Below are 24,520 nucleotides of genomic sequence, written 5' to 3'. Positions count from 1 at the left end.
TCGAGAGACGAGTCGGCGTCTATAAATCATCTGAGCGGAGGACCGTCGAGCTCCAACGTTAAATATCGAGAGACGAGCCGGCGTCTATAAATCATCAGAGCGGAAGACCGTCGAGCTCCGAAGTTAAATATCGAGAGATGAGCCGGCGTCTATAAACTCGCCGAGCGAAATATGCCAATTAAAAGAAGGTAACTGCCCCAGAAATTCGCCTCCAATAGTGTTGGATCATCTCTATGTTCCGCTCGGCCCAGCACCTAAAGGTACTCGACCGACGTCAAAGCGGAATATTTAGAAATATTACGTATTAAGCCGAGCGGAGGGGCAACGCCAAATACTTGGTAACCTTTCGAATACCCGAGAGGTGACAATAGGCGAGCAGGCAACATACATATTCACTAGCAAAAAGACAGTACGTGAAAGAAAAGCGTTGCATTAAGATTAAAACTTTAGGTCGAGCGGCCTAAGTACAAAAAAGGATCCATTTTTGGCCGAGCGGCCTAATTACATATAGAGACAGTCTACTCAATGTAGTCATAAAGGTCCTTGGGGATACTTTCCAGGAGCACCACTTGATCGCCGGCCGGAATAGTAGTGGACTCCGGAAGAAGACCCTTAGACTTCAGATAAGTGGTGGTGGCGGTCATAGCCAAGTCGAAGGCTGTGTACATCAGCTCACAGATTTTCTCTGAGAATTCAGGCGAGTGGATGTAGCTCTGCCTTAAGGCAGCGATTCGACTCGGCTCGACATCTTGATATTCTTTGAAAGCCGCCTGGGAGCTAGTAAGGGCCTCATTCAGATTCTGAAGCTTGTCCGCGTCAGCCGAGCGGCCCGCCTTCTCCCTGTCGAGCGGCTCCATCAGCTCCTTTACCTTCAGCTCCAGGCCCCGAGCCTCCAAGTTCTTTTTCTCCAGATCGGAGATGGCCGTATTTTTCTGAGTGGTGGCCAGGGTTAATTTTGTGTCAAGCGACTTGACTTATCGCTCGGACTCGGCCAGGGCATGAGCCTGATCGGCCGCCTTCCTCTGCTCGGCCGCCAGCAGATCCTGAGCCTTCTTCAGCTCCTTCTGCAGCTCGGAGTAAGACGGGCCTTGAGAGCCGGGCTGACCGCACGCCGCCTTCAGTTGCCTTAACTCCTCATCCACCAGGGCTAAACGATTGGAGACTGCAATCTCCTCCACCCATCTCTGGCAAAAGAAAATTAGAGTTATTAGTGGCCGATCGGAAACAATGTGTACAAAACTTCGAAGAAAGCGAACTTACCCCCGTGGCCTCCTGCATGTGGCTATTGGCCAAGTTCCGGAGGGGAATCAGCGCGATGCGCGCCCGAGCATCGGCCCACATCTCAGCTAGGGGCCCTTTCAAGGTAATGGTGTGCTCGGGAGCGGTTGGCCGGTCGACCTCTGGCAGCAGTTCTTCAGTCGGGAGATGAAGAGTGACTCGTACAGTGCGGCCATGGCCGGGGGTCGTCCGACCGACGGTCGGAAGAGGATCAGAGGCCGGCGCCGAAAATTGAGAATGAATAGTCGAGCGCTTAACTGAATGACGAGCTGGCGGAAGGGTGCTCACCGGAGTAGCCTCAATTGGAGCAGCCGGCTCGTCCCATTCAGAAGGCGTCCGGTCGGACGAAATGGCTTCGATCTCTGGCCCCTTGCCTCGAGCAGTCGCAGTAACCCACTCGGAGGGTTGGACCGCGGAGGTAGCCGACCGAAGGGGAGTCTCCACTCGGCGTCGCTTTTGTATAGGTGGCTCTTCCTCCCGAGCGGAACCTTCCTCGGGGACAGTTGGTTCCCCAGTGGGAGTGTCTACGCTCGCCACGTTCTGTTGAGAAGCCGGAACAGTTGACTCAGCCTGAGTCCCGCTTTCTCCTTCATGGGATCCGACCGGCTAGATACCGAGCGCTTCCATTTCTTTGGCCGCCGCGGCTTCCAGAGCTGCCTCCTTTCTCTTCAAAACACCGTCCATCATCGAATCCATGACGATGTCCGCTGCAAAGGAAAGAAGAGAAATCAGTTAGCAATCAAAACAAAGGACCAAGTAAAATGTCTACCAAAGCCGCTCGGAAGGGGAGTCCGCATCGGACTCAGGCCGAAGATGTACATCACCCCTTCGTGAAGAAGCTTGTTGATGTCAAGCCGCAGACCGGCTAGCATATTTGCCGCATAGAGGTAGTCCGGTCGAGTCTTGAATTTCTTCAGCTCGAGAGTGGGGGGCAAGTTGACCTGCCACTTGGTCGGGAAGTTGGCCTGATCGGGCATACGGATGTAGAAAAAATAATCCTTCCAATGTTTATTGGAAGTGGGTAGTTTGTTGAAGAAGACTAAGTCGGGCCAAGCTTGGAACATGAAGGTGCCCGGCTCAGCTTGCTTGGGATAATAGAAATAAAAGAAGACCTCCGGTCGGAGGGGGATGTTGTGAATCTTGAACAAAACAACAACACTGCAGAGGAGACGAAATGTGTTGAGTACTAGACTGCCGAGTGGCACACCGAAAAAATTACAAACATCTATGATGAAAGGATGTACGGGGAAACGCAGACCGGTGGTAAACTGGTCACGGAAGACACAGAAAGCTCCGCGCGGCGGCCTATGCGGCCGAGCGGAAGGACCGGCTAAAAGAAGTTCAAAATCTTCAGGGATGTCGAAATTGTCTGTCAGAATATCAAAATTACGCCGGTTGAATCGCGACCGCATGGTGGTGTACCATGGGCCGAGGGACTGTTCTTCGGGATGGGAAGAGCTAGCCATGAGTCGATCGGAAGGAGTCAAAAAGGCAAAAAGGTAGGAGAAAAACAACAGCCAACGAAAAGAGGTTTCAAGGATGGGAACTAGGGAAAGAAATGCGGATGAGACACCGGAAATGAGGAAGAAAAGTTATAAAGCCTTACAGAGAGGAAAGGGATCAAGGAAGAGGCGTCGGAGAGCGTCGGAGAACAGAAACGGTATCGCCGGAGCTCCAAGCGCTGGGGGTAGGGGTTGAAATCGCGGAGGCAAATGAGAGAAAGAAGGAAAGGAAGGATTTATAGGGTGGAGGCCGGGCAGCCTCCACCGTTGGATCCAGGTCACGGGAATCAAAGCATTCATCGTGCCGTCCATTTCGAATCGCTTCGATCATATCAAAGCACCAGGCCACCGCTGCCGTACGATGATGGCAATACGCCACGTGGCATTCGACCATTCGAAGCATTTAATGAACGCATGCTCAGCCTTAATGTCGAAGATTGGCGCAGCACACGAGGAGACCCGATGAATGCCATTGTTGATTTACTTTTTAAGGCCATTTCGGCGGTAGGCCGATCGGAGGATACTAGCAGGGAGGAGCCGCCCGGCTAGTCTAACAGTCCAGTCAATCGGGCTAATCGCCTCCTTCGACTAGACTTGAAGGGGAGGCAAGTGATCCGGTTGTAAGAATAGGGGACCTCTGTCCGGTGGTGTCAACGCCACGTGGAAGTCAAAGTGGCAGGTGGCCGGTCGGAGAGGTGTGGGCCGACTGGCCGGGCGGCTGGCCGGTATTTAGTGGATGGTCAAAGGCACCCTGACGAAAGTCAGGGTTCCGGCGCTCAATGGACAATATCACAGAGCCGAGCGGATCGCTTGGTCGAACACATGAGGTAGCATACTGCTAAGTCTTCACAAAGCATACCACCGAGAATCTTCCTGGACCGTTATATGTATGTGCCTGATCGGACGTAAGGCGGAGGCGAGCCGACTGGACGCTCGGAGGCAGGCCGGCCGGAAGCTAGTTAGGGAGCCAAGGGGAAAAGGACAAAGGACATCTTTTCCTGAAAGCAGGTATGTTCCACATGTAGGCCATACTCCAAAGCTTATGACAGGGGGTTCTGCTGTCCCATCGAGGACATGCTTTGATTGTAGCAGTATGGGTCAGGTAAGCTCACTGACAAGCCCTTACTGGGGCATGGGCCACGGACACGTGTACACCTCGATATGTGTACACTCGCTTCTCCGCTGCCCTATATAAAGGCTCTCATCCTTCGACGGAGGTAAGCATTCTATGATTCTCGAAGCCACCTCTTTGTTGCCCACTTGTCTGACTTAAGCGTCGGAGGGTCGTCGCCGGGAACCCCTTCCCGGCCCGACTTCTTTGCAGGTTCGCCGGAGCGTCGTCCGATCGGCCGAAGATCTACGTCAGACTCGGGGAGCGCCACGTGCCCAGCGTCCGTTGATTCAACTTTCGGACAGGATCACTGATCAAATGTCTTCTTAAATATAATATTGACCGAGCTACCCGTGTCAACAAAAGTCTAGTGGATATTGTAGTTGGTGATCACAATCTTGAAAATTAGGGCATCGTTATGAGGGACCTCCACTTCCTCCAAATCCCAAGGATTGAAATTGATTTTTGATCCCTATGAATTTTCGTCACTGCACCCGACTGCATGGATTTCCAATCGCTTGCGTGTGACGTCCTAGCTTGATTGGAATCACCGTCATTTGGGTCTCCTGCTATCACACCGATGTTGCCCTAAGCGGCATTGCCGTAATTTTCTTCCTCCCCGGGCTGATGGGCGCAACTGCTCAGTAGATACCCGAGTATGCCTTTGGTTATCTCCTTGATGGGGTTGTGGTCAGTGTTGCTCGGTAGACGCATGGTCGTGATCATGTTGTCTGCCTGATCGACGGTAATTATGGTGATCGGGAAAGGGAGATCGACGACAGATTCCTCGAGGAATCAGCCGGTGCGGCTTCGGGTTGAGATGGTAACAATCCTTCGTATTATGAGTTGTCGAGCAGTGATAAGAGCAGAATAGTAGGGTACACTGTCGGGGCTAAGTGAATTTTGCTCGCTCGGCCTCCACGTGCTGGACTACATGGACTCGGGGCTCCGGGTGTTGCTGTGTTGCACCCACTTGGGGCCCTTTTGGCGGTGGATGGGTGTGGACTGCTCGACGTTCTAGGACAGTCGTCGGCTCGGGGATCACTTTTTTTTCCTAGTTGACTGAGCCTCTTCGACGTTAATGTACTTTATAGTCTGTCCGAGCATATGGTTAAAATCTCATAGGGGCTTCTTGATATGTGAGCAAAAGAAATCGTTATTTGTATGTCCTTAGAAAAAGACACTCACCAAGGCTTCCTGGGTGGCCGATAAGATGTCCATAGTCACTTGATTGAATATCTTAATGTATGATTATAATGCTTCATTGGGCCCTTGTTTGATTGTGAACATGTTTATTCGTCTTTTGATGACGGCGACTACTAGCAAAATGTTGAAAAAAAAACGCTCGGAAGTCCTTGAAGTTGCAGATGGAGCCGATCGACAAGTGTTTGAATCACCTTTGTGTCAATCCAGAGAGCGTGGTGTAGAACACTCAACACTTGACTCTGTTGGTGTATTGGTGGAGTGTGGCTATGTTGTCAAATTTGAGTAGGTGGTTCTCGGAATCAGTCGACCCTGTATACTCTCCGATTATCAAAGGTTTGAAGTGAGGTGACAATTGATCATCGAGGATTTATTGGGAGAACTGCCTGTTGATTCACTTGGAAGAGTCGTCGAGTCAGGGTGCTTTACTTTTCCGCATATCTCGGACGAGCACGTTATCAAAAGATGATTCTTGCATCCTTTTGACTTGACCATGTTCTTCCGAGGGTGTGTGGAATAACACCCTGTGATACTAGATCGATGCATTCGGTGCTTGCTGGAAGGCGCTCGTTAGCTGGTGGTCGACTTACGGCCGACAGGCTCTTTCGCTCGAGTTCTTGGTCAACTTTCTGATATGTCGCAGATACAGCCAGGTCATTCAGCGCTTGACAGTCGGCTGCTATCTCCTACTGCTGTTGCACCATCTTTGTAGCTCGGACGTCTATTAGCATCTCTAATTCTTCTTGGGTTAACGTCACAGTAGTGAGTCATCTAGCGTCTTCTATCTTCACATCTCAAATGCAAGTATATTTCCCACAGAGGACGTCAAATATGATCCTGTCTGAAAGCTGAGAAGATAGTTAGCTGGGAACATAGCTTTGCAGTTGACTAGAAGAAGACCTCGCATTGTATTGCAAAACTAAGACCGTTAGTGCTAAACCAAGGAAGGGGTCCTCGACGTTGGCCCTCCGACGCTCAAGTCAATGATTCATGTATGGTAAAAAGACTGTAGCAATGAGTGTGTTCACTAATGAAGCAGCATATACCTCCGCCTGTAAATGGTGACCCCCTTTTATAGTGTCACTATAGCGTATGTGCACGCATCCCAAGTATATACACATTTTCCAAAATTTTCTAAGAAAAGACAAGTCGAAAAATATCTCTAACACCTTTCCTAAAGCAAATACACAAATCCCTATGATGTGATAGGCTAAAAATTTCTAAAGTACTATTTACCTGCTAGATATTCTCTATTGTCAGAGGCACAAACTTTCAAAAGAGTACGATAAAACATATATGTGGGTCCCATTATAGGTTAACTGGGGACCACTCAGCCGAGATGTCACCAGCTTGGCTGTATAGAGTGAAGTGGCTGACATGTCCTTTACTAGGCTTTACTGTCATCGGAGAGGCGCATTATGCTCGATCGAACCTTAGGTCCAATCAGCTAGGGTGGTGGGCCCGGTAACTTAGTATCTGACTCTTGACCTCGGTTGCAAGTTGCGAAGGGCAACTTCCGTTGGTCTTTAACATCCAACTGCCCTTAGAGGCTCGCTCGGCCATCCACAATCCATGGTCTCGGAGTCCACCCTGTTGGTGCAATCGACCTAGGTTTTGATGTGTGTGTCAAAGAGTTTAAGTTAGGCTTTCATATGTATTTGATATGTGTTTGAGTCTTGCAGGACTTGGTGGAACACATGAGAACTTGGTGCGGCCAAGTGTGGAAAACTCATCCAAGGGCTCGGATCCTTGAATCGGTGAAGGATGGTGTAGAAAGACATCTGAGGGACCGCCGGACGAGGAGAAATGGAGTGGAGCCGAGGGAAGTGGACTTCAAGGCAGCGTGAAGGATGACACGGAGAGGAGCCGCGGGCTCGGGTGCATCTGAGGGACGAAGGCCGAAGAAGAGGACTTCAAAGGTGACTCCGGAAAGGATGAGAGGAGTGAATGTACTGGGATCAGTCGACTGGTAATGGGACCAGTCGACTGATCCAACTTCACAGAATGCACAGAAGCATTCTGTGCTTGTCGGCTATGGGGACCAGTTGACTGGTCCTGAGACCAGTCGACTAGTACATAGCCATTGGCAGGATTTGACTTTCTGCAGAGAGCCGTTGGCTAGGTCCAACGGCACACCAGTCGACTGGTGCTTGGACCAGTCGACTGGTGTCGGTGTTTGAGTTGATTTGTGATCAACTCTCTCCTCTTATTTAAGGGGAGCTTTGGGGCATTAAGGAGGTTACTGATGCATATAGATTAACTCCTATTCTGTGCCCAAAGCTCCCAAGTCAAACACTCTTCCTCTCCAACCCTAAACTCCATCTTGTAAAGAGGAAGAGATCATCTTGTGAGAGGTTTGCTCCACTGAGAAGGAGAAAGCTCTATCAGGAGATTGCCAGGGACTGATCCACCGAAGGATCAAGGGCTCGTCCACCTCAAGGACACGTCGTGGAGTAGGAGCATCATCTCCGAACCACGTTACATCGAGCGTATTAGCGTTTGTGTTTCATTGTGTTAGTTTCTATATTTCCGCTTGTGCAAACTAACCTTTTGTAGAGAAGAAATCGATTTGGGGGTGGCCTAGCTATCCAACCCCCCTTCAAGCCGGCCACCGATCCTCCAACAAGTGGTATCAGAGCAATGACGCCCTTCAACGGACTAATCGCCAAGAAGAGCATTTCATCAAATGGCCGGCTCAAACATTCATCCACCCAAATTCGAAGGCGACTTCTCTTGGTGGAAGAAGAGAATGGAGGTATTTTTCAATACCGATTTTGACATATTGCTAATCATGAGAAATGGTTTTGAAGAGCCAAAGGATGAACGCAATGAGACAATCGACATAACAAGATGGACCAAGAAGCAAAGAGAAGAACATGTAGCGAATTCTAAAGCCATACATCATCTACAAAATGTCCTTCCCCAACAAGAACTAACGAGGGTTGGAACCTACTCAAGCGCTAAGGAGTTATGGGAAAAGCTAGTGGAGCTTCATGAAGGGACATCGGAAGCGAAATTGGCAAGAAGAGATCTCCTTCGAACTCAACTCAACAATATCAAGCTTGAGAAAGGAGAAAAGGTATCAATTTTACATTGTAGAATTAAGGAGATTATTAATGGACTAACAAGTGTAGGTGAGACACTTTCAAATCGAGACGTGATTACGAAAGCCCTAAATGCTTTTCCAAGATCCACAACTTGGAGTTCCATTATAGATACATATTACATATCAAAGGACCTAGAGAAATCCTCTCTAGATGAACTCTTCTCAACAATGGAGCTTCATGAAACAAGAGTTGAGGGATTGGATGGAGAAGCTCATAGATCAAGAGGAGTAGCCCTTGTGGCAAACAAGGGAAAGGGGAAGAAGAAAGCTCTATCTCCATCATCTTCCGATTCCGAGGAGTCAAGTGCCTCAATGGATAGTGACCAAGAGGCGTATATGGTAAGGAAGATGAGAAAAGCATTTAAATCTTTTTCTACTAACAAATCTCATGCTAGGAAAAGCTCAAGAAGTAAAAGTAGAACGAGGAGGGTAATTTGCTACAATTGCCAAGGAGAAGGACACATAAGAGATGATTGTCCTCTCTTGAAGAAGAAGGAAGGGAAGAAGAAGGAGGAGAAGAAGACAAAAGAAAAGGGGAAGAAGGTTCAAAACCTAAAAGCAACATGGGATGATCCTTCATCATCATCGGAGGAAGAAGAGCATCACATAGTCAATTTTGCTCTAATGGGGATTGATGATGTAGCCTCCACCTCATCCGAACAAGAAGAAGGAAGAAGCTCAAGTGAAGATGAAGAGGGGAGCTCAAGTGAAGGGGGAGGTCAATCATCAGATTCGGACTTCTCGGTAAGTGAGGTACATAATCTTCCTCCCCATATTTTAGTTAAGATTATTTCAAGTACAAATGATGATTTATTTAAGGTAAAAAGGAAGAACAAGTCTTTAAGAAATGAAATTTGCATGTTAAATGAAAAATTAGAATCAATGTGTTCTAAGGATAGTGATTTGCATGCTTCCTCTACAAGTTCAAATGATTCATGTTTAGAAGAGGAAAATAGGAAATTAAGGGAAAGGGTAGAATACCTCACCAAAGCCCTTAGAAAATTTGAAATTGGCTCAAATACCTTAAACATGATTATTGGGAGCCAAATGGCAAGTTTTAAGAAAAATGGGTTAGGATACAATGAACCCAATAATGAAAAGACTTATCACTGTCTACTTACTAGGGGAAAATCAAAGACAAAGACCATAGATAAGAAATGGATCCCTAAGGAGTATTTGGTCAACCCAATTAGAGAGAACGTCTATTGGGTGCCAAAATCAATCCTCAAGGGTTAGAGGATTTTAGGTCAAGTCAACCATGGAAATCATAATTCCAAATTTTTGGGTTGACTTGAGATCTTAAGGGGGAGTACTTAGCCTTGATAGAAATTTATGATCAAAAGGGCTAAGTAGAGGTTACCTTTATCCCACAATGACCTGCATTATATTTTAACCATAAATGTGAGATACTAGGATGATACAAATAATTCATTAATGCTTATGGCATTTTGATGAGTTATGTGATGTATCAAATTTTAATGATCATAGACCAACTATGGGGAAAGCAAATGTTTAATTAATGGACATCTTGCCCATAGATCATAGTTGGATATTTTAAATATTTTGAAAACAATCCTATGTTTTATTTACTATGGTATAGCTATATTGAAACATATGAGTGCAAAACTGGGTTTTAAATTGATACAAACTTGCATGGTTTTGAGATTTTTGAGATTTGGTCAAAATTTCAAAAATACTTTGACTTTTCATGAAAACATATTTTTCCTTGTTGAAGAACATGTCAAGAAATATGTGTTCAAAATTTCATGATTTTTTGAATTTTCTGGAATTTTTTATGCATTTCTGAAGTTGGCCTCAGAAGGCTGAAATTCGAATTCAGCATGTATCACAGTCGACTGTGACAGGTACCAGTCGATTGGTATCAGCCTTTCAACACTCTGAGGGTTTCTGAAATCAAGTTTTTGGTCCAAAATTGGTTGGAATTAATATCATAGTATGTGTACGTGTCTGGTACAATATTTTTGATGGTGTCAAAGGGGGAGAAAAAGGGAAGGTTAAGTTAGTAACCTACTTGGTTTACTTGTGTGCAAATCTTTGAAAATTAAGGTTGAGAGCATGTGTTAAGGGGGAGCTTGGGTTTTATGCTTCATGTTTACATATTGCTTCAAAATTTTCAAAGTTGTTATTTATGCCTAACTTAAACATATTGCCACACATAAAAAATGGGGAGATTGTTGGTGCAATCGACCTAGGTTTTGATGTGTGTGTCAAAGAGTTTAAGTTAGACTTTCATATGTATTTGATATGTGTTTGAGTCTTGCAGGACTTGGTGGAACACATGAGAACTTGGTGCGGCCAAGTGTGGAAAACTCATCCAAGGGCTCGGATCCTTGAGTCCGTGAAGGATGGTGTAGAAAGACATCCGAGGGACCGCCGGACGAGGAGCAATGGAGTGGAGCCGAGGGAAGTGGACTTCAAGGCAGCGTGAAGGATGGCACGGAGAGGAGCCGCAGGCTCGGGTGCATCTGAGGGACGAAGGCCGAAGAAGAGGACTTCAAAGGCGACTCCGGAAAGGATGAGAGGAGTGAATGTACTGGGATCAGTCGACTGGTAATGGGACCAGTCGACTGATCCAACTTCACAGAATGCACAGAAGCATTATGTGCTTGTCGGCTATAGGGACCAGTCGACTGGTCCTGAGACCAGTCGACTGGTACATAGCCGTTGGTAGGATTTGGCTTTTTGCAGAGAGCCGTTGGCTGGGTCCAACGGCACACCAGTCGACTGGTGTCGGGGTTTGAGTTGATTTGTGATCAACTCTCTCCTCTTATTTAAGGGGAGCTCTCGGGCATTAAGGAGGTTACTGATGCATATAGATTAACTCCTATTCTGTTCCCAAAGCTCCCAAGTCAAACACTCTTCCTCTCCAACCCTAAACTCCATCTTGTAAAGAGGAAGAGATCATCTTGTGAGAGGTTTTCTCCACCGAGAAGGAGAAAGCTCTATCCGGAGATTGTCGGGGACTGATCCACCGAAGGATCAAGGGCTCGTCCACCTTAAGGACACGTCGTGGAGTAGGAGCATCATCTCCGAACCACGTTACATCGAGCGTGTTAGCGTTTGTGTTTCATTGTGTTAGTTTCTATATTTCCGCTTGTGCAAACTAACCTTTTGTAGAGAAGAAATCGATTTGGGGGTGGCCTAGCTATCCAATCCCCCTTCAAGCCGGCCACCGATCCTCCAACACACCCAACCCTACGGCTTTGATTTCCACGTCAGCCGGTGTTCACTACTTTGAACCACTTTGGGAGGGGGGGGGGTCATCTTCATCACCATATCAAGTGTTATATTAAAAAAATGATTATATTTATCCAAACTGTTCCCGTTCTTACATTATATAGAGAGAGATAAATTATGAAATATAACCGTCAATTTGACTCCTATAAGTACATAGCAGAACATGCTTTGCCTAGACCCGACCTTGGGCGGACCGTCGATTAACCGTTCGTTTGGCCCACTAGTTCATCCTAATTTATTTTTTTTTTAATTTTTTGCCCATTTAACTGGTGGTTCCTAGCCGTTGGAAACTAGCGGTTAATAGCCGTTTGAGAGGGATGAGAGCTCTTTTGGGTATTTTTTTTTAACGGTTAAGGACATTTGACCATTTTTTTATCAATAACTATGATTTAGTGTTGATTACTATCCAAACTTTATAAATAGAGAGGTCATTTCATCATTTTTCACACACATCTTCTCTACTCTTAATCTCAATTTCACATTCTCTATATGTTTTCGTCTCTATTTCTACGCACTTTCATTTTCGATTTTCAATTACCATAGAAGGAAGTCATGGAGGTGCATCATCTCGAGCTCGGAAGGGAAAAGAATTAGTGAATCCATGCAAGGACCCTACCATTCAATCCACCGATGATAAGACTGAACACCTTCCAACACCCGAAATACAATGAAATACCTATGCAATTACTTTTAAGGTTCAGGATATTTCGTCTCAAAAGTTTTTTATTTTCACTAAATATTTTGAGAAGGTCATTCTTCCGTTCGGAGAATTACATGCAAAATGTAAGCATTGTAATGCTTCATACAAATTCCAAACCGGCGACGGCTATGAGTTATTGAAACGACATGTATAAACGAAGCACTTGATAGAATATGGACTCAATGTTAAATACAATTATCTAGATTTTCTTCAATTAGCGATAGTATTGATTTCGATTTATTTTTATATTCGGATAATAAATTAAGAGAATCATTAGCTAAATTTGTTTCCATAGAATATGTTTCTTTTAATTTTGGATCTAAATGCACATTTGAAGATTTTTGTACATATCTTTTAATTCATGTGTTAAATGTATTCCTAGGACCACACTTACTTGTACAATTTAAAAAATTAATAAAATAAGGAAAAATAAATTTAATTGATGAATTTAGTAAATTAAATAATAAAGTTTCTTTATGTTTCGATATTTGGAGTAATTATTGGCAAACACATTCGTATATGAGTGTGACTTGTCATTGGATTGATTGTAACGCCTCGGCACGGGCGGACCCCACCCGGACCAAACCGGGAATGCCACCAAAATTGCCCATCGGGTTGATGACTAGCTCCACAGACCACCGGAGGTCCTTTCAGCGTGCTTTGTCCTCACTCGCTCACACCCTGGAAAACTTCCTAGGAGGGGTCACACATCCTTAGATTTCTCCAAGCCAAGCATGCTTAACTTTGGAGTTCTTAAGTTTGGGCTTCCGAAAAGGAAGGTGCACCTTGGTGATATGGATAGTATCATCTAACCTTTTAAGTCATACTTAACCAGAATCTCAGAATCGGGGTATTACAATCACCCCCATTTAAAGACACAACGTTCTCATTGTGTAACCACGAATCACACCACAGACAGATCCCAGAATCTCCCTCGCTAGGTGGTGCCCTGGGTGCTCCTGCCACAGGCACACTCACGGTCGCAAGGTCACTCTGATACCATCTGTAACGCCCAGCCCCGGCGGGCCCCACCCGGACCGAACCGGGAACGCCACCAGAATTACCCATCGGGTTGACGACTAGCTCCACAGACCACCGGAGGTCCTTTCAGGGTGCTTTGTCCTCACTCGCACACACCCTGGAAAACTTCCCAGGAGGTCATCCATCCTTAGATTTCTCCAAGCCAGGCACGCTTAACTTTAGAGTTCTTAAGTTTGGGTTTCCAAAAAAGAAGGTCATCCATCCATCGGGTTGACGACTAGCTCCACGACCACCGGAGGTCCTTTCAGGGTGCTTTGTCCTCACTCGCACACACCCTGGAAAACTTCCCAGGAGGTCATCCATCCTTAGATTTCTCCAAGCCAGGCACGCTTAACTTTAGAGTTCTTATGTTTGGGCTTCCAAAAAAGAAGGTGCACCTTGATGATATGGATAGTACCATCTAACCTTTTAAATCATACTTAACCAGAATCTCAGAACCGAGGTATTACATTGATAACTCTTAGAACTTCTAAAAAAACGATTGTTAGCTTATAGATTTTTTTATGAATCACATAATACTCATAACATCGTACAATTATTATGTTTAATTTTTTAAAAAATATGGATTATCTCATAAAATATTTTTAATATCACTAGATAATGTTAGTTTCAATACCGCTGATATAGATGATCTAAAATTTATTTGTCAACCTATTATTTGTGGTTTCTTTTTTTTATATTTGTTGTGTATGTCATGTTTTAAATTTATGTACTCAAAATAGATTAAAATTTTTATAAAATTATATTAAACCAATTAGAATTATAATTTCTTATTTATGGTCACATCCATTTATAATGAAACAATATAATATATTTTGTAAAACTAATGAGATGACCTAAAAAATTTTCACATGATATAGCAACAAGTTGAATTAACATACCAATTATTACAAGATTCATTTCAATAAAAAAAATTATTATATTCATTTTTACGTAAAATATTAATACTAATATATATTTATTTTGGCAACAATAAAATATTTGTAGTAGTATTTGTGAAATTTTAAAAGTATTTAATGATGCAATTGAACGTATCAGTTTTAGAAAAATTTTCTAATATAGTATTAATTTTAAATGAACATATTAATAATAAATCTTTTTTCTTCTTGCATATTAGCTAAAAAACTAAATAGGAAAAATATTTTAATTTTATTTATGAAATTTGTTTAGTTGCATTTACTTTAGATCCTAGATTTAAATTAGAGGTTTTACAGAAATATTAACTTTATATTATAACGCTTTAATTCTAATTAAAGATTTTTTTCTTTTGATGCAGTTAATATTATATATAATATTAGAATTTATTTATATGATATTTATAATCAATATTATGTAAAATATGGAATATAACTTAATATTTCTGAAATATAATAAATTACTAGTAGTAATTTAAAACTTATAAAAATATAACTTTTATTAAAAGAACGGATGAAATGAGGATCCACAAGTTCCACACAGGGACTTAAGAATTATTTTATGACTTCTTTTGATTTTAATGAAGTAGATAGTGAAAATTTCGATATCTTAAAATGACGGTTAAAAAAGTTCAAAGTTTTTCCGTCCTCTCCGTGATCACTAAAGAAATTTTAACTTGTCAAGTGTCAACTTTTGCTGTAGAGCAGACGTTCAGTGCCAACGGCAATATATTAGATGAACAGTAATTAACTTTGTATCTTGACTCATTGGAATCTCAAGTATTATTCAACGATTGGACCAGAACCGAGAAAAAAATTCAAAAAGTGTTACTTTCAGTTGATGAAGTTGAATATTTTGATGCCGAAGTTACGAATACAATAGAAATGAAAAATGAAAGTGAATGATAACCCTTTTTTTAAATGTAAAAGGGTAAACATATAAAATTTGAATTTTGAATTTGAATTTTGATTTTTCTATATCCTAAGGAGATACATAGATAACTAAATGAATATAAACTCTTTTTTAAAATAATTTTAAAATTTTAAAATTTTTAATATAATAATTTTAAATCATAACATAGATGATTGTAATCATGAATCTTAATCATTTTAAATTATTAAAATTAACCATCGATTATTCAGAACCGTCAAATTGATAATTTTAAACCATCGAACAATTATTTTTAAACCGGAATAAGGTCTAGTTACGCTCCCCCTCTTGGCCATCGCCAAGCTATCAGCTGCAGGACCGCACTGTGACTTGTTAGCTTGTCCTGCACTCAAAATCTGGGTGCAGAGCTGTGGGAGAAGAGTGCAAGTTTAGTGTTAGATAAGAAATTGGACGTCTTTTCTTTCATTTCCTTGCAGCTTTTTAAATGTGCATTCGGCACAGCTTGGACATTAATTTTATATATATATATATATATATATATATATATATATATATATCGTTTTTACTATTCACAATCCGATAACTTTTTATTTTTATTAAATTCAATTCAATAAGATTCAAATTTAATCAAATTTATATTTATCAATGTGTCTTATTAACAGTCTCTTAAAATAAATCTAGTGGCTGCTAACACATTAGGTGTTGCATCTGAAATTTGAATTTCGATAAAATAGAGATAAATACTTCCTTTATGTATTAGTCATTATTTCAAAAGAAACATTGAGGATGAATATATTTATTTTTTATTATCAATGTGTCTTATTAACATATCCCTATAATGGGTCACCATAGGATAGATTTATAAAAATAGATAAAAATTAATTTTTGACGACGAAGATATCTTCCTTCCTATGTGATAGCTCATTAGATTTTTTTAATTTACCTTTTTTACATATTGAAATTGACTATACAGATGTTCGAGATCAGCCTAGAAACGTGTTGTATTAACTAACTTTTAAAAATAAAACGTCTCTTCTGTCAAGGAGCTGTTTTTTTTTTTTAAATTAAGTTTATATTTAAAAAAATAATAATAAAATATTAAAAATTAATAATTTATGAAAAATTAAAAAGAAGGGTTGAAGTTTTTTTTTTCTAAAGTAAATGGTCTTCTAATCCTCAATAATAATATCAACTTCACATGCACATGCAGTTTCTATATTTAAAATTTTTTATTTTTATTCTATGTATATATAAAATTTTATTTATTTTATTTCGGTGTTGAAAATATTATTATCTCATTATCACTTATATTTTTAAATAAAAAATTTAAAAAATAAATAAATATATATATATATATATATTTTAAATTTAGTACTTTAAATTATAATCAAATATATTTTTAATTAAAATTATCCCTTATATATTTTTTTACTTAAAAATTCTAAAAATAAATATAATTCCTATTATATTCAACACTTTAAACTAAAATCGAATATATTTTTTTTATCAAATTGAGCATAATTTTTTTCCTATTTAATATAATTTATCCTAAATTCAGTATAATTTAAAAAGAATATAATATGTTTTTCATTCAATTGAGCACCACTTAAAGAGAATCTAATATATTTTTCATCTAATTGAGGTGGAAAAAATATCATGCTCAATTTGATAAAAAATATGAGAAATTACACTCAATTTTGAATTTTTTATAACTAACAAAATATGAGGGGCAATTAGGTAAATTGATGTCCATTGTGTTCAATTAGAGTAAAAATAAAATTTTTTTTTAGACATAGGGACTACATGTCAAATTTAAATTATAATCTTAGACTGCATGTAAAATTTTCTTTTTTTAAAGTAAAGAAATGTAAAACACTAAGAGCACTCACGTCAACTTCATTATTATTATATTTAAAATTTAGGATAAATAATTCACTTTATTAAATTTAAAAAATAATTTTTTATTATATATTATATCAACTATCATAAAATTTTTATTATTTTTTTTCTTTTTTTCTCTTTTTTTAATTATTATATTTTTAGAATGAGTGGAAGGAGAGATATTAAAAAAAAATGAGTGAAAGAAAAAAATTGAAAATAAATTTTATTTTATTTTATTTTTAAGATAAGTATTATATTTTTTAAATTTGAAGAATTATTATTCATTAAATATAAATTTAAGAAATATATAAAATAATTAATATAAAAAATTTTTAACTACTTTTAAATAAAATTTTTAAATAAAATAATTGATATGATGCTATAAGCTCTTGGAAGGCTACGCGAGTGTAGAGTGTAGAGTGGAACTAGCGTGGATGTCCTTAGTTTTTGTCACAGGCGATTAGAAGAACAATTGCGTGAGCTAGAAACGGAGTGGACTGCTGGACATGACCGACATTGATATGACACAAACTGTGCAAAACATATTGAGAAATTAACAACATTTAGTCAACTCTGAATTTAGTTAATTCAGTTATCTGATTCACAGATCAACACTGGATGTCGCATATCTTGTGTATGGAACACTATCTTAATCTTACAAGAAAAAAAACTTTATTTTTGAATTAGTTTGGTTATTAATTAAGATCGAAATGTCAATCTTTTTTTGGGTCAAATATCTACTATTCATTAGCATTGTTTTATCTAATGGAATATTAACATGACAATTATGCCATGTCAACTTTATAGAGATAAGCACTCTTGAGCTTATATCTAAATTGCTATTAATTTGGAATAACAAAAAAAGAAGAAAATTCCAGACATCCGTCACAACGCCTGGTCAAGTGTGTCGTCAACCTCGAAGTCGCATTTTGATTTCCAAATTCCAGACATCACGTGAGCTGGGCCACCCAGACTAGAGACATGGCATCCATCCCCTCAGAGCTTTTCGTGCATTTAAAATTCCAGAGAAGCCGTCCCTCCCTGGTCACGTCCCCATTGGATTCGCGGCTTGATCTACCTACTCTCTGCTGCGCTCCCTCGTATTCCCATGGAGCGGAGAAATAGCTGTTATTGCAAGCAAACCCCATTTCTTTAACCTAAGGGCCCATCTTGACTGTACTGCTAGAAGCATTCTGCCTGCTTCAGGAACAGCAGGAAAGGTCAGGAGGACATGGCGAGGGCAAGAGCGTGCGGCTCCTGCCCCTGCTTCTGATGGAAAAGGATTTCATTTTTGAGGAAAAAGGAGACCGGAGACGGTCGAGCGTGGGTGGGGGGCCATGGAAGGGGGAAAGGCGGTCGCAATTGATGGCGGAGGTGGTGGGAAAGAGGAGTCTTTAGGGGTAAAGTTGAGGAGAGGTGCTGCGGTGGGGAAAAAGGGCGGCCTTTCCACTCCGGTACCCACTTGGAAGCTGGGAGCGCCCGGCGGTACCGAGGGCGAACCTGGCGAGCCCAAGCGGAGCTCGGTGTCTGCGCGGAAGCTTGAGGCGAACCTGTGGGAGATCCAGGACCTTGTGCCCTACGCAGCAATGAGCCGAAGAGGCGACAAGGGGCGACGACACAGGGAGGGCAAGGCGCTTGATGATGGTCTCGACGACCAGGTGAGTTTCTTTGCTTAGTTGTTTAAGTGTTCGACTTAATGCCTTTCTTGTGATGCATCTTTTTTGTAGTTCACGTCGATATTAATGATTATGAACTCATTTTACGCACATTTCTGTGAAAATGGATGAATTCTTACTCGAGTAGAACTGTTTAAGTCAAAAAGAAGAAAAACATTGGATTCCCCCTTCGATTTATTCACCTTTGGGCTTGCACGGCATTACCTTTTGAGCATTCGATTAGAAGAGAGGTGGTGGATCTTGTGAGTAACTTGGTGGTAAAATTGTGCTTAACCATCCATGTTCTTTATGGAATGTTCTTCATGAGAGCAAGGATTTTTTTTTTCCTGTGAACAAATAAGAAGATCATCTGTCAAACTATATGAAATAAGAACAGCTAAATCTCCAGGTGTTTCAACGCATAAGGATCTTTTTATTTTTAACTTGAGTTCAAGTTTGTGCAGTTTGCAGATTATTACTATGGTATGAACTCTGTATTAGGCTCTTTTCTACATTCATTGGAAACATGATTCATGTGATTCTGATCCTCCTATGACTCATTCGGAAAGTTATATACGGGTTGCTTTTTCACACTTGTTCATTTCAATCTGACAATACCCTATGTTTTGATATAGAGAAGGCAAATATCTATTAAGTTTGCAATTTTTTATTTAGTTCTTTTCAGGGCATCTTTCTTCAATGTTCTTCTTTACAAGTTCTTTTCAGGTTATTAAGTTATTAGGATTTTTTACTTTTTATAACTGATGCATCAACAAGCTATAATTTTTTCTACACCAAATTTAGGTTTCTGTGGTGCTACTGTAAGCTTATTTTCTTGATACACTTTAATGAGCATTATATTATTTTTTCTCTCTGAAGGTGTGGGCTTATTGTATTCTACTGTGGTTTCTTAAACTAGGAGCTATTTAGCTAATGTTTTGGTTTTGGGACTCCAAATATTCTACTTCTGGAGAATTGGAAAATAAATTTATTATGATTTTGGAGAAGAGGTTTTGATGCATCCCCTAGCCTTAGTATTGTTTTGTTAGGAAAGGAAAAAGGGCAAAATTTTCTTTTTTCTCAACCTGTTATGGTCTTTGCGTTCCACATGATTTTATTCTATCTCCTTTTCTTGAAACTGACTTTATTAGTTTCTCATTAGAGATAATTTGGCAAGTCACTATCTTTCTTTGTCCATTTAGTTTGAGAAAGTCTCTATTGCAACTTCTCATCTTACGGTTATATTTTAGCTTAATTTCCAGTTTATAGTAGAAAAGCTACTTGGTTTGGTTTGGTTTGTCAAACAATATACTTTTAGCAAATATTAATGCTGCAGCACCAAATCTTAGTTAGACATGAATTAATTTGATAGTTAGCATTTGCCTTCTTAGAAACTTGTTGAGATGTTGTAATCACCTTTGATGAACTTATTTCTGGTTTTGATGCCAGCCTGAAAGTGCAAGTAGCTTGAGGAGGCATGTTGCAGCTTCACTAGTCAAAAATTACAAGTTAAATGAAAGGAAAACCCGAGTCATAGAACCTATATCTCCTGCAAGTTATTGTAGTTCCATAGAGGTAAGCATGATTATTTACATTTAACTGAGTCATTTTGGAGGTCATGGTCAAAATTTGACCCTTTTTTTTCATTATAATGCGTGACTGGGAGCATCAACACGTCTCCCAGTTCTTAGCATTCTGCGTTTATTTTTACTTTGTGAAGCATGTGCATTTTAAAATAGAACCATGGCATGTGATGTACACCTGTGCCTTGTGCAATCTTTCTGTAGCAAGATAAATTTGAACTGGTATCTACAATAAGCTGTAACTCATGTGGTGCAAACCAAGAAAAAGTTCATAAGAACATGTTATTTGTTTTTCTGCTTTACATAACTTCGTATGTTGGAGAGAAACAAGATAGGAGCTTGAAGGAAAATATTTCAAAGATTCTCTGTTAATATTTAACCTCTTGCAGAATGCTGCAATTAGTCAAACAATTGCCCCTTGCAATCTTCTAGATCTCAAAGAAAAACATGGGGAGACAGGATCTGGTCTCAGAACATCAAAAGAATTTTTGAAACTATTGAATTGCATTTGGAGCCTGGAAGAACAACATGATTCCAACATATCATTGATTAAAGCATTGAAGGTGGAGTTAGGGCATTCACAAGGACGCATTCAGGAGTTGATGCAAGAGCAGCATGTATATCGTCGTGAAATGGATGATCTAATGAAGCAAGTTGCTGAAGATAAATTGATTAGGAAGAACAAAGAGCAGCAGAAGGTCAAAGTGGCAATACAATCACTTAGGGATGAGCTCGAAGATGAGAGGCATCTTAGACGACGCTCTGAAAGTCTCCACCGAAAACTTGGGAAAGAGTTATCTGATGTGAATGCTGTATATGTGAAGGCTTTGAAAGATCTTGATAGAGAGAGAAAAACAAGTTACCTTTTGGAGAACATATGTGATGAATTTGCAAAAGGCATTACAGATTATGAGCAGGAAGTCAGGGAGTTGAGGCAAACATCTCCAAGAGATTGCAGCCATAAAGGAGATAGATTAGTGCTTCATATTTCAGAAGCATGGCTTGATGAGCGAGTTCAGATGAACATTGCTGAAGCCCAAGGAGATTTGGCAGAAAAAACAACAGTTATGGACAGGTTAAGAAATGAAATTGAATCATTTCTTCAAGCTAGAAAAGCTAGTGCCTTGCAGAGTGATAGTCTGTACCAAAACAAAGATAAGAAACATAGCAACATACGGCGCCAATCTCTTGAGTCTGTCCTCTTAAATGGAGCTACCAGTGCACCTCATGATGCTGATGATGAAGATGAATCTGTGGCAAGTGATACTCTCTGCTTTGAGCTCAATGTGAGTACTCATAAACATGGAAGTCATGATCATCTAAAGCAAGATAATCAGAATGCAATAGAAAAGCTGGAATCTCAAGGAACATCTGCATTACTGGGAGAAAAGTTAGACCCTTCAGACTGCAATGAAAATGCATCAGAGTTGCACATCCAATACAACCAAATCATGGACAAAGAAAAGCTATCTGGAAACAACATGAAGCTTTTTGACAGAGTGCAGGGAGTACATTTTCCAACTGATGGTGACCGTGCAAATAATAAATTTGATCCCGATGAAAAAAGAATATCTCAACAATCTGGTTGCTATCATTCTCAGGAACACCGACAGGATACAGATCAAAAGCTGTCTCCCATAAATGGTTCAAAGCATCGGGCTTGCAATTCTGTCAAAAATTTTACAGAAATATCTGGATGTGATTCATTGGATCGTGCCACATGCCATGAAGATTCTCACCTGTTACGGAAGTCCCAGATTACCTCAGTTGAGGAAGACTCTGATCTAGGAAATGCCCATCAGATAAATAGTCCAGTTCAGCAGTGGAAGTACCCGCAAACTCCCTATCTAGCCGAGTCCTCGTCGAAGCTAGCTTCCGGTGTAAAAGAAAGTACCTTGAAGGCAAGATTGCTGGAAGCAAGATTAGAGGGAAAACACAGTCGTTTAAAGACCTTAAAACGCATGTCTACAGTTCAAATAAAGCATCGGGAATGAAGTGCATGCTTTGACATTATCTCTCTTGCGTGATTTGTGGATGACCTACTGGCTCATTGTGCTGATTGTTGATATTGATGGTGCTATAGAGCCATTGATGGCATCTATAACTACAATTCGGGACTTTTTGTTTCATATTATGCTTTATGTATTAATGACCGATCTTAACAAATGTCCAGAAGCTATTACAGTTGAGATGCTCGTAGATAATTTGAATGTGATACTTTTGTTTAGAATTTGGATGACTTTGGCTTTAGTTGCTGCGAATTATCTTCAGGCTAACTAGGTTGTCAAATATTTCACTGTTAGATTATGGAAATAATCTATATATAATCTTTTATATAGGAGTACATGAGTGTTATTAGGCTACCATCAAGGTGATTATTTACTTTCTAATAATAAAAAATTATATAGAGATTATTTTCATAATCGAATAAGGTGATTATTTACATTTTAACAATAAAACATTATGTAGAGGTTATTTTCATAATTTAACGTACTCTTGCAGTTGAAGTGAGAGGTTCTCGTGCATTGAGATTGTCTCGAAAGTCATTAAAGAGTATGTGCGAAAGTCTTTTAGTGAAGATATCGGTAATCTAATAACGAGACAGAACATGAAGAACACGATCCTATTCACGGGCAACTTTCTCACGTACGAAGTACATATCCATTTCAATATGTTTAGTGCGCTGATGTTGAACGGGATTGCTTGAGAGATAGATTGCACTAACATTATCACAATAAATCAATGTGACCTTGTGGATCGGACAATATAGTTCCAAGAGAAGGTTTCAGATCCAACATTTGGAGACAACATTAGCTATCCCTCTATACTCGGCTTCAGCACTAGATCGAGATAAAGTAAGTTGACGTTTAGAGGACCAAGAGATCAAGTTGTCTCTAAGAAAAACACAGTATCCAGAGGTGGAGCGTCTAGTATCGGGGCATCCACCCCAATCAGCTTCAATGTAAGAGATGAGACCAGAAATTGAAGACTTGTAAAGATGTAAGCTATAGTCAAGAATGCCCTGAATGTATCGCAAAATTCGTTTGAGAGCATTCATATGTTCAACTTTCGGGTCATGCATATGTAAGCAAACCTGTTGTACAGTATAGGATATATCTTGTCTCATTAATGTATGATATTGCAATGCTCCTGCTAAACTGCGATAATATGTAGGATCTTCGTGGGGAGATCCTGAAGAGACACTCATTTTAGCCTTAGTATCCACCAGCGTAGTTGCAGGTTTACAAGAGGTCATGTCGGCTCGTTCAATAATCTCCTCAACATATTTATGTTGATAAAGAAATAACCCACCTGCATGTCGTGGAACTGCAATGCCAAAGAAATAGCTCAGAGGGCCCAAATCCTTCATAGCAAATTCAGCAGCAAGAAAGGACATAATAGACTGACAAAACATTAGATGACGTAGTGAGAATGATGTCATCAACATAAAGGACAATGTATGTCATGCCATTTTCTTATTGATAAATAAATAGAGAGTGATTAGATTTGCTATGGGAAAAACTAATAGTAGAGACAAAGTTAGCAAACCGTTGATACCAAGCACGAGGGGCCTGTTTGAGGTCATATAGATATTTCTTCAATAGACACACTGTAACAACCCACCCTTCTTACTACTACTCGCTAAGGGCGACCGTTACCTAACTACTACTCTACTTAATAGTGTCACTTATGTTATTATTAGCGACACTTAGATTTATCACGGCCCAGAGGAAAACCTACCGAAAAATTTCGGCAGAGTCTCCCCTGTACCGGTGACCAAATCTATAATACAAACATAGTATACGCAGCCACAAACGGCTGGAACATATTTTCCACAACCACGCAGTAATAGAAATCACAATAAAAGCAAAGAAACTACTCTAGCAATAGCAATGACTACAGCACTCCACAAATAATAAAAGAGACTAGCTAGACATGCGGAAATAAACTCAACTACAATCCCAAATGTAATACAACATTAACAGAGGACTAAAAGAAAGTCTAGACAATTTTGCCAGCTACTTCTGGATCTCTCCACAGTCCAGACATCACACACCTTCATCACCACCACCATCCTGTCGCCTTCCTTTCATATCTTAGCTTTTCCTTTGTCTGCGGTAGGAGGAAAAAAAAAAAACAAAAGATCTATAAGCGAAAACGCTTAGTAAGTACTAATCTATCTCACAAAAACATCGAAGTGCATAAAAAGAATGCAACAATACTAAAACTGAAATGCTAAAGCAAAGCTGCATGTACTCATGGTATACAGAAATAAAACTGAATACTAAACATGCTCACTAACTGACAGGAAAGTAATGAAACAACTACTGTAAGCTTAGAATTAAAGAACTAAACTTTTATTGATTCTAAGCATAAACTTGTTTCATATTCTTAT

General features: G+C 40.2%; 2 protein-coding genes across 2 annotated transcripts; one reads left to right on the top strand and one right to left on the bottom strand.

The window, feature by feature from the left end:
- Positions 1-17,944: 17,944 nt before the first annotated feature.
- On the top strand, positions 17,945-22,385 carry LOC122051756 (uncharacterized protein At5g41620-like). The gene is made up of 3 exons (XM_042613023.1): positions 17,945-18,544; positions 19,991-20,116; positions 20,514-22,385. The coding sequence occupies exons 1-3, from the start codon at positions 18,224-18,226 to the stop codon at positions 22,116-22,118; spliced, it is 2,052 nt and encodes a 683-aa protein (XP_042468957.1). The 5' UTR covers positions 17,945-18,223; the 3' UTR covers positions 22,119-22,385.
- Positions 22,386-22,909: 524 nt separating this feature from the next.
- LOC122030786 (uncharacterized mitochondrial protein AtMg00810-like) lies at positions 22,910-23,521 on the bottom strand. The gene is made up of 2 exons (XM_042589871.1): positions 23,219-23,521; positions 22,910-23,146 (listed from the first exon to the last, which is right to left on the bottom strand). Exons 1-2 carry the CDS (start codon positions 23,519-23,521, stop codon positions 22,910-22,912), a joined length of 540 nt encoding a protein of 179 aa, XP_042445805.1.
- Positions 23,522-24,520: the final 999 nt, after the last annotated feature.

Source organism: Zingiber officinale, chromosome 1B (assembly GCF_018446385.1).
Source record: "Zingiber officinale cultivar Zhangliang chromosome 1B, Zo_v1.1, whole genome shotgun sequence".
Taxonomy (NCBI): domain Eukaryota; kingdom Viridiplantae; phylum Streptophyta; class Magnoliopsida; order Zingiberales; family Zingiberaceae; genus Zingiber; species Zingiber officinale.
Note: the sequence above shows the minus strand (reverse complement) of the source record. Positions and strands in the feature narration are given on the sequence as shown.